This window comes from Apostichopus japonicus, chromosome 14 (genome assembly GCF_037975245.1).
Source record: "Apostichopus japonicus isolate 1M-3 chromosome 14, ASM3797524v1, whole genome shotgun sequence".
Taxonomy (NCBI): domain Eukaryota; kingdom Metazoa; phylum Echinodermata; class Holothuroidea; order Aspidochirotida; family Stichopodidae; genus Apostichopus; species Apostichopus japonicus.
This window is the reverse complement of record NC_092574.1, coordinates 1,239,267-1,253,911: the sequence shown is the minus strand read 5'-3', so window position 1 is coordinate 1,253,911 and position 14,645 is coordinate 1,239,267. Positions and strand designations below refer to the sequence as shown.

The 14,645-nt window shown below is 38.2% G+C and overlaps 1 protein-coding gene across 20 annotated transcripts; it reads right to left on the bottom strand.

Annotated features, from left to right (window-relative positions):
* Positions 1-238: 238 nt before the first annotated feature.
* LOC139980318 (signal recognition particle subunit SRP68-like) lies at positions 239-13,965 on the bottom strand. Of its 20 annotated transcripts, none has more exons than XR_011797533.1 (7): positions 13,773-13,959; positions 11,172-11,275; positions 10,720-10,914; positions 8,914-9,116; positions 7,814-8,027; positions 3,051-3,129; positions 239-1,904 (listed from the first exon to the last, which is right to left on the bottom strand). XR_011797533.1 is itself a non-coding variant. In XM_071991908.1 (7 exons), exons 3-7 carry the CDS (start codon positions 10,869-10,871, stop codon positions 1,895-1,897), a joined length of 582 nt encoding a protein of 193 aa, XP_071848009.1. In that variant the 5' UTR covers positions 10,872-10,925; positions 11,172-11,275; positions 13,773-13,959; the 3' UTR covers positions 239-1,894. The 20 variants fall into 20 exon arrangements, 12 of the variants coding, with proteins under 12 accessions (XP_071848009.1, XP_071848003.1, XP_071848001.1 ...); XR_011797532.1 differs by having other exon boundaries at positions 8,964-9,116; XM_071991908.1 differs by having other exon boundaries at positions 8,964-9,116; positions 10,746-10,925.
* Positions 13,966-14,645: the final 680 nt, after the last annotated feature.

Sequence of the window (14,645 nt, the reverse complement as noted above, 5' to 3'; positions counted from 1 at the left end):
CCTGCATCTACTATTGAGATGGTTGGGTGACAACAGACAGTTATTTTCTATAATGTTTCTATTATTTACAATATCAGCCTGGAAGGCAGTTATTAAATGATGCTAAGCAGTCACATGTACATATGGGATAGGCCTATGGCCTTTTGCTTCACACCAGGTGGCTATCCAATTCACACCGGTACATTCTTTTTGGACATTTTTTTTTAAACATTTGGAAGACCATTTTCACATGAGGGGAAAAAGAATGGATTTCTCCTAGATAAAAATAATAACCCCATCTTACTTTAGCCAGACAGGGCTTGAATCCATAGGTTTGCTTGACAATAAGTTCCCAATAAAAAGGAGGTGGCCTTCCATGGCTGATTGATGATTCAGTTTACAATAATACCATGGCACCCCTGCTACCATCAATATCATTTTCTTTAACTTTCATTAATTAACTAAATCTGATTTTGAATTAGTTTTAGATAACTCTTAACTTTTACATTTTTGCCCTCCAGTTTGAAAAAGGAAACGATACTACCATACATAGCACAAAAAACATAAATGTGGAAAGGTTGCTCCCTTTCATTGCCGTCTCAATCACCCCTCCCCCCCCCCCCGCTCCGACTACCACACCCCAAATTATATACACGAAGAGTGCATTATTGAAAGTTTCTTTAAATAAAGCCTTATCAGTAAACCTGTGCTACTGGAAACTGAAAATTCAATTCAAAGATTCTCCCTCTTCACTTTCATTTCTCCTTCTCGATCCTTCGCCTCACCACCCCCCCCCAACCCCTGGTCCTTCCAACTACCATCCATAACTCCTGCCAATATCAAATTCAGTCACCTTAACATCCCCCCATAAAGTGTCCGTCGGTCAAGCACCACAATGTTTGTAGACCAAGAAATCAACAACCGAAACCCATTTTTAAAACTTTAAAGCCCCATCAAATAAAGATGCTGTTTTTTTCTTCTTTTTCTCTAAACAAGATAAACACACAAACACCAAATCCAAAATATATAAAATTCCAATTCCCATTTTGAATATTCTTCAATTTTTTTTGGCCAAGCCACGTTAAAAAAGTGAGTGTTATTCTTTTTGGCCTTCCCCCATCTTGTTTGCATTGCAACAAGGTTTAGTTTTCTCTACTAAAAAAAAACAAATCAAATCAAATAAAACTTAAAAGATGATAACAGCAAATACTACCGGCTTATGTACAGTATACAAAAGACCTCACAGACGCAGATTAAGGGTGAAGGAGTTACACCGATTTGAAGTTCCAAATAACCTGGACTAACCCATTTGACCTGACATGTGTCATTCCTGTGGTCTTATGATGGATGTTTATGAAATGTGATATATCAATCTGTGGGTGCCTCACCTGAATACCCGGAACCACGACATGCAAAACATGCAGATATAATCATGTAACTGTATAATGCCAACACATACATACTGTAACAACCAAGACCAAAGAAGAGAGAAAAAAAAGAAAAATAACATGGTTGGTAAAGGATATCACTCCTATTCGCCTGCTGACATTCCCACTGGGGATCGCATTTGATCCCAGAGAGACGTGATCTTTCGATCCTTTTTCCGACATCTTGGCAAATCTAGAGTTACTTTTCACCCCCACTCCACCATCCATGCAGGAACCCACCCAAACCCCCCTGCGCGGCCGATTTATTCTGTTTCAGTTTCTCGTCCAAGGAGGGAAACTCTATATGGTTCAGCACTATGTCAAAGAAGAGCGGTTTGCACGGTGACAGCTTTAAGACCGGTGGGAATGCTGTGAAGTTGGGCTTGGCGGCAAGGTCCGGCTGGTTGGCATTGTACCAGTCCAGCCTTCCCACCAGCGATTGATTGTCCTTCAGACCGAGTTGTCCCATTCCTTTGCTGATGGAAGGTTCATTGGAATCTGAAAATTAACGCAAAGAGCTTCTTGGTAAGCCATGACCTTTTTTTTTAAGTATTCTTGGGTGGAGGGTATTTTCTATGGGTGAGAGTAGTCAGAGGGTGGGGGAAGTCAATTCAATTAATTGTGAGAAATGTCATTCAATTAGGAACCACATAAGGCCTATTCTCATTTTTGTAGTAAGTTTGTCAGCTTGAGCTACCTGACAGTTCATGTGGAATTTGAGATTTGAATCCCTGAATAGAGAAAGTTTACAAAAACTTGATAATTTGCAGTAATTTTTTGTTGTTGCTGTCACAAACAGAAATGGATACCCACTTTCTATTATTTGGAGAAGGCAGAGACTGGTTCAATCGCAGTCTACAAGGCCAGATAAACTCTTTATATTTTGGCTTTCAATTTCTTTATTCTGACAAATTTCGATAGTACAAAAAAACGGCATTTTTGATCGGGCTTTTGATACTTCCTTGTGATCCCTCGACATCATACATTCAGCTACAAGCAAAATAACTGTTGTCTGTCCTGTCCACCACAATAATCCTATTGTAATATTTTCAGACCCTAAAGGGCTAATAGGTCTCTCCATCCCCCCCCCCCCCCACAAAAAAAAGGGGTGAAAAAGGGCGGTGCTGCTTCCAACCGAATTAATCTTTTCACTCATTGTTTAACCAAAGAGAAAAATTTGGGAAAGAAAACAACAGATTATTAATATAAATGCCATATTTCTCTGAATCATTGTCTATGCTCTGATGGAAAACATTTGTTCCAGTAGCAGGGTTCAATTCCCAGGTTCCAAATGGACACTGCATTTTCCTGACGATCAGACCCAAAAGAGAACATCGATATGTCTCTCCACCATTATCCCAAAGAAGAAACCTTTCAGAAACTCAAGGGTACTAAAGGGATTTCTTCCTTTTAAACTAACCAAGGTCCTACACTAAATTAACAGGGTAGTAGCATGATGGTCTCTGCCTGATTCCCCCTCCCCCAACCCTATTTCTTTTCTTAATTTTTTGGTATTCATCCTTTCATATATAGTCCATCTTGCATTTTGCCTTTTGAAAAACAAGAATCCTTAATCTTCATCCAAAGCAGCAAACACAGTAAATTGATTATTAATATTATTATTATATTATTATAAGTACATACCTAGAATGGAGGCCGTCTGAGCAGAGTACTTCAAGCCGTTGATATCTTGTGCAAGAGTGTCCAATTCCTCTACCTCCACCTATCGATTAAATGAAACCAAAATCTAATCATGATGTCTTCCACATTAAGTTTTTTATGGAGTGTCACTACCCGACAAGCCCTAAAGGGTTTTTTAGTACACTTCCTTTCACAAGTTTTGTTTCTTATCTCCTTCTATGTCATATGTCATACTTATGTTAAGATAGAACAAAAATAAATAAATGAAATGAAATAAATGAATTAGTTACCTTTTTTCTTAATTCGAGTAAAAGTTTTGTTTTTGTTGTTGTTGATATCGAATCAAAAGGAGTTTAACCCCTGGTCGACCTGGCGAGAGGTCCTACGGGGGATAATAAGTTTGTTTTTATAGAATAGACATTTCTTTTTTTTCTTGGAAAAGTTGTCTATGTTCAGTCAGGGAATTGCTGGTAAATGAAGTCTTATATATTTACATTGGACAGGATAGCCATAATCATACCCGAGGTCGGAGTCGAAGAGCCAATTAGGGAGGGATTTCTAAAGGAGAGGAATTTCTCAGTACTGAGGATTGTGGAGAAGGAGTGGTTTCTATTGTTTAGGTAGGGAGTGGTTGTGGTTTCTATTGTTTGGTAAGGGAGTGGTTGCTACTTTATGTTTTAATCAATCGGTCATTGTTGGAGTTGTTTGTTTTGTTCTGTATATATAAGTATACTTGGAGTCGGGGCCTAGACCCATATAGGAAAGGATTTTTTTAATGGAATGAGACTTTAAGTAGTAACAATTGTGAATACAGAAAGGGTTTTGTTTTTGAGTAGTGAGTTGTTGCGACTTTGTATTTCAGGGGGAGGTCTTCAATCAAAGGGTCGTTCTCGAGGTTGTTTTTGTATAACTTGGTGTTGAATTCTTCAAGTCGGGTGAAAGTAGATTTTGTGTTTCCTGCACGGAGAACATACAAAGTAGCAATATAGGTAGGGATTTTGAGTGCGAGTCGATTAGCTGTGGTGTGGATTCTGTTTAAAATTTGTTTATTGGGATTAGAGATGGTAAGCAGGGAGATGCTCCCGTAACTGAGAATCGGTTTTACTTTGGATTTATAGATTTGGATAATGGTTTTCGGAGGGAAGTTATATTTGTGTGGAAGAGGATTTGAATGGATTTAAGTTGGGACCAGCAGCGTCCTGCAGTTCTGTTACAATGTAGATTAAACGATAATTTGCTATCGAAAGTGGTACCGAGGAAGGTTGCATTAGGAGTAGCAGTGATTGAGGTGTTGAAAGATTAATTTTGGAAATATGGTGTTGGTATTTTGAGTTTATTATGGAGAAATTGGCTAAGTTAGATTTTGAGGGATTTATATTTGTTCTCCACATCGAGCACCAATTTTCGAGATGGGTAATTGCTTTTTTAATATTTAGTTCCGTCATATAGATATTTTTACTGGTGCTCCAAATGGCTATGTCGTCAGTGTACTGACTATAGTTGCATTTAGATAGAGGGGAGATGTTCAAATCATTAACAAATAGGGTGCAGGGGAGGGGGCTGAGAACAGTGCCCTGTGGAGTACCTGCACGAAGTGGGATAGGTTTTGATTGTTGGTTTTTGTAGCATATTTTTGCATTGCGCTCACTAAGGAAAGAGGAAAGAAGTCTGGTGTAATTGGAGGGTAGATTAAAGTTAAGTAGTTAAATTCTTATGCCGTTGTGCCAAGTTTTGTGGAACGCCTTTTCGGCATCAAGGAAGAGGGCAGTGGTATCATGTTTTTTTATGAAGCCGGTGCAAATTTCTTCGGAAAGGCGGAAAGTTTGGTTTATTGTAGATTTGTGTGCATGGAATCAGCCTGATTGATACGGGCAAAGTGATTATTTTGCTCTAGGTGGGTTCTGGTGCAGCTTTCTATAATTCTTTCGAAAATCTTACCTAAGGCTGGCCGTAGATTAATTGGTCGATAGTTTTGAATTTTGGTGTGTCTTTACTTAGTTTCGGTATTAAAATCATTTTGGCGGATTTCCACAGGGTTTGGAAATAAGGAGTTCGTTTAATAATGGGAAAATATGAGAATTAATGAATATCGGAGGCCGACGGAGGGGAATCTTTTAGCATTAGGTCATTTATGTTGTCAAGACCAGGGAAGGAGGCATTTTTGCATATTTAGTGGCACTATACCAATTGTTTATATAGCTATTTCTTGGACTAGAGGGATGTTTTTGTTGAGACATCCTTAGAAGTCGGGGATAAAGCTGGTTGCATTACAGATAATTGTACGGTCTATTTCGTGTTGGAATCTGTTATCGTATGGAGGGCCATCTAAGATATTGAATATAGTTTTCAAGTACGATTCAATAAGCTTTATTTGGTCTTGAGTTTTTGTGATGAGGTTACCTACTTTATCTCTAAGGCATTGGTCTGTATTACCTGTGTTTGGGGTTGTTATAGGTTTATGATATTGTTTTAAATTTTTTCCAAAAGAGTTTTGGGTTTTTGTCATTAATGATTGAATTGCATTTGTTTCGGATTCGGTTTTGGTCGACCGCCAATATTTGTCTATTTATTTGTTTTTTAAGTTGGTTAATTTGGGTTTTTAGAGTTGGATCTGGGAAGATCATATAGGTTCTATGTAGGCGACGTCTGAGTTAATTAGTGTAAGAATATTCCTATTTAGTTTTCAGTTTCTGTTTTGTTTTTAAGGGGCAGTGTTTTTTGAAGTTATTGAAGATATGTTGGGCAATGCTGTCACAATATATGCTGATGTAATTTAGCTTGTTGTTGTGGTAATTAGGGATAGTGTTGTTTGTTACGAGTTCCTTTTTAAATGATGTCCAGTCTGTTTTATTGTAATTATATGTTAATTCGTTATTTTGGATGCGACTGAGGTTTATGTCTAGCTCAAAAAGGAGTGGAAATTGGTCACTGATTAGGTCATCTTCTAGGATTTGAATAGAATGAGTTTTAGTTGCAAGGTGGTTGAGGTTATGGCATAGTCAAGTAGTTCAGTATTATTGTTTATTGGGTTTATCCTAGTTTTGGTATTTTGGTTAATTATTGTTAAGTTGTGTTTATCACATATTTCTAAGAGGAATATGCCTTTTTCAGCTATTTTAGTGCTACCAAAAATGATGTGGTGGGCATTTAGATCTCCTAGCAGTATTGTATTTTTATTAGAACTTTTTTTTTATTGTGGATATGGGCTCATTTGGGGACTATAATAGCCAATAATGTGGAGAGGTTTATTGTCTCTTTCTAGTACAATTTTAATTGTTTGTTTGGGTTGGGTTTGGGAGGAGGGTGGCTTTGAGGTTGTTTTTTTCAGCAATAAGTACTCCTCCCATAGAGCGAGAGATATCGTGTCTGAAAGTTTGGTAACCAGGGATGCTAAGGTGGGAATTTGTATTTAGTTTAGTTTCATTTAACGAAATGATATCCGGGGAGTGGTTGGTGAATATACTTAGTAGGAGGCTTAATTTTGGAAGGATACTGTTGATGTTTAGGTGGAGGAACTTGACCGAAGGAGGGAGTGTGCTTGTCATGTAGGTGATTGAGGAGGGCTAAATATTGAAGGTTGGTGGAGATGTTCCATAATTACAGTTTCTGGGATATTTAAGTTTAGGTGTTTTAGTGCTAACACGGTGGCATAACTGGCAAGGTCGTCAGATTTAATATTAATGTTGGCTTTTTGGAAGGTGTATTGTACTAATTCAATTACAAAGGTTGCGATATTAAGCTTTTCTTCAGTGGCGATTTTATTTCTTATTTCAATTTTAGGGGTAAAATTGGTTACATTCGCGTAGGTTCTTTGTTCTTGTTGTTTGTTATTAGCTTCAGTTTTGCTTCTTTAAATTTTGGGCATCCTTTGTAAAGGGCGGCATGAGTCCCTGAGCAATTGGCACATTTTGTGTTTTCTTTTGGTTTGGGACAGTCTTCAACTCTGTGGTTTTCGCCACATCTGGTTTGATTTTTGCAAGTATGGTGGTTGTGTCCAAAAAGTTGACATTTGAAACATTGAGTGATTTGGGGGGGGGGGGGGGGGAGTTAGTGGTATTCTTCTGTTTTGTGTTTATAGTATCCTAAGTAGAAACCTTGTTTGATTAGGGATTGCTGAGGTTCTTGTTCTTCAAATGTTATTTTTACTTTCCAAGTTGGATTGTTTGTGGCATGACTAATGAGTCTTTAAGTTGTATTGGGGGTGTATTCTTGGTCTTTGAGTTCTTGTTCAATATCTTTGATTTGAATTTCAGGGTTTATGCCACAGGGTACTACGGAGAAGTTTCTTTGTCTTACTTTTTGGGGGATTCTTGGTTTGGGGTTGCCTAGTTTAGTCCATGGTTTCAGGCAGATATTTGCAGATTTAGGGTCATGGGGGTGATTAGGATGTTGTTACTACGAAGACGGTTTATATTTGAGATCATGGCATTTGGTTTTTCTTCATTGACTAGTTTAGCAAGTGTTAGTGGGTTTTTTGATAGTTCTGGTAAGATTCCTGATACAATGACTGTTTGAGCGGACTTTTTGGTGGTTGGTTTGGAGTTAGGAGATGGGTTTATTTCAACTGAGTTTGGACTTTGTCTTTTTCTGCTAGTTTTGTCCAGGGATCCAGTCATTAATGTCTATGCCAAAATCAGAGAGATTTAGGTTTTCGACTAGGGGGGCGGTTATAGGTGGGTAAGGGGTTGTCATATTGGCAAAACAGCCCCTCCCTACAGGTTTAAAATGGCTTCTATACAATGAAATTGATCATAGACTTCACTTACCAGAAAGAATTAGTCTCCAGCCTAAGACAGCAGACGGAAAGAATAGGAACTCCTTTTGAAGAGACACATTATGAATCGAAAGTGTACTCGGTAGCGTTGTGTTGGTATCCAAGGACGCGTACGTTTTGTAAAAGGCGGGTAAGTAATAGAGTGAAGGATGATGGGGTGGCACTATGTCAAAAGCTAACTGTTGACCAACATAATCCTCAGATCCCTATAAAAAGGAGAGGAATGCAAAAGAAATTAGCCAGTTTTCTTCAAAGTAAGTCTCGTACATTTAGCACAAAACATTAAACACTAATAAGCAACTAATTCCAACAAAGTTTAGGCTGTGATTAAACCTTTACTGGTGGAAACATAAGTAAATATATATTACATTTTTAGGAACCTTTCTTTCTTATGACTATCCTTGACTGTATATTGCAGCTTTCCAGCTTAGCTGGTGTTTTTCCATCAAATCAGCTCATCTTTGAGTTTTCTGATCTTGACAATCAACTGTCTTTTTAATTTAACACAACCCAGACCACACTAATTGGCAACTCTTTCCAACGATCTAAGGCAACAATCATCAATTTAAGACAACCAAATTACTAATTACAAAATGATTCCAACAAACTAAGGCACCGGGTCTCATTAATTTAGCACAAAACAGACCACACTAGTTAGCAACTCATATCAATAAACTAAGGCAAAACTTATACATTTAATACAAACACACCACACTAATTACCAAGAAATTATCACAGCACTCCTCTTCAATTAAGCACAAACAGACCACACTAATTAGCTACTCATTCCACCAAACTAAGGCACAATGTCTCTTTAATTTATCACGAAACAGACCACACCAAATACCGACTGGTTCCAACAGTCTAAGGCACTGTGTCTCATACATTTAGCACAAAAACTGACCACACCAAATACCCACTAGTTCCAACAGGCTAAGGCACCGTGTCTTGTACATTTAGCACAAAAACTGACTACACCAAATACCGACTGCTTCCAACAGGCTGAGGCACGGTGTCTCCTACATTTAGCACTGATCTTGACAACAATCAACTGTTGAGAGGACAAGACTGATGTTAATGATTCTGGCTCACAATGATGTTTCCCTTGAAACTTAATTTTTCTCCAATTTCTGTTAAATCACCTCCAATGATAACAATTCCAGATCTCTCTGTAGAGGACAGGCTTGAAGGATCTTCTCGTATTTGGTGGAGTTGAGATCTTTACCAAACAGAACGTTTCCTTTCACAGTATCATTTTGGATCCAAGCTTGTTGAGCAACATAGGCCACAGATCTCTGATGAAAGGAGAGGAATACAAAACAAATTAGTCACTTTTCTTCAAAGTAACAGCAAAAGTAAAAAAGTCAAACCCCGTTAACAACCAAACTGTCAGCCGTGAGACAAAAGATGTGTACTCTTCTAGAGGGGCAATTTGTGAAAAAAATGGAATTATATGGTCAGATCAAAGTTATTGGACACTGGTTTGAACAACTCTCAAAAAAGACCTCACTAAATACCAACTCTTTCCATCAAACTAGGTACAATGTCTTATTACTTTAAGACAACCAAAATACTTATTACAAATTCATTCCAACAAACTAAGGCAACAGGTTTCATTAATTTAGCACAAAACAGACCACACTAATTAGCAACTCATATCAATAAACTAAGGCAGAACTTATAAATTTAATACAAACACACCACACCAATTACCGACTGGTTCCAATAGGCTAAGGCTGAGGACTTATACATTAAGCACAAAAACAGGCAACACCAAATACTGACTGGTTCAAACAGGCTATGGCACAATGTCTCCTACATTTGGCACAAAACAGACAACACTAATTAAAAACTAATCGCAATAAACTAAGGTACCATGTCTTAATAATTTAGCACAAAAACAGACTACATTAATTAGCATCTCATGCCACTAAACTAAGACACCAATTAGCTTCATTTTGATGTTGTCATGGTTGCTTGGAATGAGTGGAATGTGTAACTCTGTTCAAACTATATCATGGAACTTGTTCAACCTTTCGGTAAGAATAGTAATTTAGCACAAAAAAGAACCACATCAAATACTGACTGGTTCCAACGGGCTAAGGCACCGTGTCTCGTACATTTACCACAAAAACACACAAAATACAGACTGGTTCCAACAGTCTAAGGCACCGTTTCTTGTTCATTTAGCACAGAAACAAAAACACACCAAATTCCGACTGGTTCCAACATGTTAAGGCACCGTGTCTCGTACATTTAGCACAAAAACAGACCACACCAAATACCGACTGGTTCCAACAGTCTAAGGCACCGTGTCTCGTACATTTAGCACAAAAACAGACCACACCAAATACCGACTGGTTCCAACAGTCTAAGGCACTGTGTCTCGTACATTTAGCACAAAAACAGACCACACCAAATACCGACTGGTTCCAACAGTCTAAGGCACCGTGTCTCGTACATTTAGCACAAAAACAGACCACACCAAATACCGACTGGTTCCAACAGTCTAAGGCACTGTGTCTCGTACATTTAGCACAAAAACAGACCACACCAAATACCGACTGGTTCCAACAGTCTAAGGCACTGTGTCTCGTACATTTAGCACAAAACTGACCACACCTAATACCCACTGGTTCCAACAGTCTAAGGCACCGTGTCTCGTACATTTAGCACAAAAACTGACCACACCAAATACCGACTGGTTCCAACAGGCTAAGGCACCATGTCTCGTACATTTAGCACAAAAACACACCACACCAAATACCGACTGCTTCCAACAGGCTAAGGCACTGTGTCTCCTACATTTAGCACTGATCTTGACAACAATCAACTGTTGAGAGGACAAGACTGATGTTCATGATACTGGCTCACACTGATGTTTCCCTTGAATCTTACTTTTTCTCCAATTTCTGTTAAATCACCTCCAGATAACACTTCCAGATCTCTCTGTAGAGGACAGGCTTGAAGGATCTTTTCGTATTTGGTGGAGTTAATGATCTTTCAACCACTTGTTCTAAACCTGATCCAGCTTCATTACAGACATCCATGACTCACAATTTTCCTGACATTTTCTTCATCTTCTTCTTTCACCTGAGACAGTATTGTAAAAGACAAGAAGATTTCATATATTGGAAAGCAGATACTGTAGACATTGCAACTAGACTCATTTTTATCCACTCCCTCCCTTCCTCCCCTCCCTCCCCCTGACTACCTAAACAACCCTGACTGCTGCCTCATTGACATAACTATGTATAAAAAAATGTACATCATTGTGGTTTAACGGCAGAAATAAACGAAACGAATACCAGAGCTTAAATATTTCTGTGTTACTATAGTAAACTGCATACCCAAACGGAAGCATTACAGAATCTTTAATGTCTCAGACCTCCAGCAGGATGTTACAGTCACAGTTCATGGAGTCTTCTTGTGAATCAGTGTGGCCAATGCAATGCTGTAAAGACAAATATAAAAGCAATATGTACAGTATATATATACCTTTGGTGTGAAATAAATTTTAGTAGTTTTACATAAGATCATCTTCCAGTTTGCGTATGCAGATACCTTTCCGATGAATGTTTACAAACATGAATAAACTGTACCTCTTTTTGTTACTAAGTGCCTGTTTATTTTTAGTACTTGCAATATATGACTTATTAATGAACCTTACTAGACATTGCTATCAAACCTACATATGGAGTACTTCATAAAATGCCAAAACTTCCTTTGATGTACATTGTTCACTATTTGTAAGGAATGAATTGAACACAATTTTGAGAACATTTCATCAGCCAAACAATTTTTGAGAGCATGTACTAGTTTAAACAAACTTAGCAAGCACATTCATGAAGAACTGGAAAATTGAAAAATTTCTGAAATAAACATCATTCTTGAAACAAGAAACTTGACAAGTGAAATAAGGACCGACACTTAAGTTAGGCTACAACATGTACACTTAGCAAAGATGAAAACTGGCTTTTCGGCCTTACACAAGAACCAACAACATATTGGTATATTCATGGCAAACCCTCATGTGCTTCCATGACTTCTAGCACTTGCGTAATAATATTCTATATCACTGAACAAGGACAGAGATACTATATATTGTACTTATCTCTCAATACTCTTAATATGTGTTTACCATGAGTTGTGTTTCTCACAACTTAATCAATGTTTTCAAATTAAAAACCAAATTAAAGACAATTACTCAACAATGAGAGGTCGACTTAGCAAAGTTTGAATTCGGTTTAATTATTAATAATAATCAAAGTTTCAGTGAAACAGTTCTGCCGACTATAAAATCATGCCTTAGCATCAAAAGAAGTCTATGATCTGATAAAGATATGCCGAGAGTTGGACCAATACTGTTAAGCCTAGCTTCAGGTCAAAATTATGCTACTTGATCAAATTAATACATGTATATCAATTTAGGTGCCTATGCTAGGTAACATCAGCTTGCATGGAGAGTTTTCTCCATACTTGAACCATCATCAACATCAATTAGACCACAGAGCTAGGCCTAATTGCTTGAGAATTTCATTTTACAAAGTACCATTGCCTGTATAACAAGCCTAGGATAGGCTAGTTCGTCCTCATCTCTATCTAGCCTCAGCTTTGGTAGGCTAGCCTAGGTTTTCCCATTTTCATTTGGTGGTAGGCCTAGCCTGGGGCAATTTCCCTCCCCTAACAACGTTATTTTCCTCCCACTAAAAAGTTGAGTAACTTACTTTCCCTACATCATAGGGGAGTCAAGTACGTTTTCATGGGAAATTAACATTTTCAGGGGAGTTAACTAAGGTTTTTCATGGGAGGCATATTGGCTAGACTATGTGGAAAGAATATAATGTTGTAAGTGGAATAACTGTAGGGAAAGATTTAAGGGAGAAAGGTAACGTTAAGGGTGAAAACTAACATGGTTAAGGAAACTAACATACTATTTTCATTGGAGGAGACTGTTGTTCTGTAGGCTCTGACAGCATATTTTCTTTGTAGAGTAAGCTAAAGAAAGGTGTGATAGTATGAAGGAAAATAGAAAATGTGACCAGGTACCTTACTGTACTTGTGTAACTGTTCAGTGATTGAAAGATGAAAAGTGTTTGTGAATAGGCCCGTTTGTTTGTATGCGAACATGGGGTAATTAACATGCGTGGAATCCATAGTGGTTATGGGTTGTATGGCATTCATTGTGGGTATGAAATAACAGAAACTTTAGCCTACTGTAGGCTATGGTATAGGTAGGCCATATGCCTTCCTTGGTTCCTCCCCTAAAATTGTTGTTTTCTCATTTACCAGTTTCTTCAATTACTACAAGTGTCTCTTTGAAATATGTTCCTTTCTTTCACCAAACTCTCTTAAAACACAAGATACATTTACAACGTACAGTTGCTTCACCACCTAAATGAATTCTTTCCACAGCCAAGCCGTCTTTCCTCTCCTGAAAAACGTTTGTTTCAACGTTATAAAAATAATTAAATATGTAACAGGAGCCGGCCTGTCATGATGGAAAAAAAAAGCAATGAGAGAGAGCTTTCATCCTTAGCTAATTTGTCCGTTTGCGAGTTCTTGAGAATGTGTAACTGTTAAGTGCTAGATGGCATAGCCTAGGCTACTGTATGGTAGGCTACTCTGGTAGGCCTAGGAATTTAAAGACAATTAATTAAGTTAGCCTAGGCCTAGGCCTACCCTAACCAGTAACTGTACTAGCCTTAACCAGAAAGTAATTAGGCCCAACCAGCTAGGTCTAGTTTTTGTCGGAAGATATAAAGTGACTTACTTTACTTACGTAAATTGTCTAGTGAATATCATATTAGGCCTAGGCCTAGGTTAGCATTCCAACTTACTATAGACGCCAGTGCCTACGTGAGCTAGCCTATTGTTAGGCCTAAGCGATACTATTGATAGGCTAGCCTAATTTCTCACGCTCGCTGACTCAAACAATGTGAAGTACTAACTTGCTCCACAAAACAAATGAACAACCTTCGCCATTCACATTCTTTGGCAGTTACTACCCGTTCAGAATAGGCTACAAATAACAATTACGTATGCATTGTTAGCCAATGGCTGCCAGGAAGCGAACTGCTCGTGCAACCTTTCGTGAGCTTTATATACCTGTACAGATCGTAATTCGCGCTCCTTAGCTTAAACTTTGACCGGTGTGAAGTTAGATACTTATTCCCCGTTCCTCGTTCGATATTCGCGAATGAGTAACTGCTACCTATTCAGTTACGTATTCGACAAAGGTATCGACGTAACACCTCTGACAAGACAAAAGCTTTCTTACATGATGTTCAACATTTGATCGTGGAAAGAGGTTTATCTATGGGTCATATGAACTCTAATGACTATGTAGAAGGGTACTTTAATGCATCTTGCCCGGTCCAAATAGTTCTTGACCAACTAAAATGACCACTACTTCACCAGTTCTTAAATTAATGTAGCGGGACCTGAAAAAAATCACTTAAGGCCCTAATCAAGACTAGCACGCCTTGGACCACCTAACCAATGGGTCATATGAATTCTTAACACATTGTAGAAGGATACCATAATGCGTCTTGCTCGGTCCAAAGAGTGCTTGACCAATTAAAATGACCACTAAATTAACAATTTTTTTAATGAGTGTAACGAGACCACGAAAAAGCTTTGGACCCTTATCCATGCAGCACGCCTTGGATCACCAAACCGATGGTTAACATGAACTCTAAGGACATTGTAGAAGAGTACCATAATGCGCCGTGCCCGGTCCAAAGAGTGCTTGACCAATTTAAATGACCATTAAATCATTACTTCTTTAATGAGTGTAACGAGACCACGAAAAAGCTTTGGGC

Coding starts and splice junctions, on each gene's coding strand:
- LOC139980318 (XM_071991902.1), bottom strand. CDS start 10,871: ATGGATGTCTGTAATGAAGCTGGATCAGGTTTAGAACAAGTGGTTGAA. Junction 9,117..10,745: donor TCTGGAAGTGTTATCTGGAG/GTGATTTAACAG, acceptor TCCTTTCATCAG/AGATCTGTGGCCTATGTTGC. Junction 1,905..3,050: donor TCAGACGGCCTCCATTCTAG/GTATGTACTTAT, acceptor GTTAATTTTCAG/ATTCCAATGAACCTTCCATC.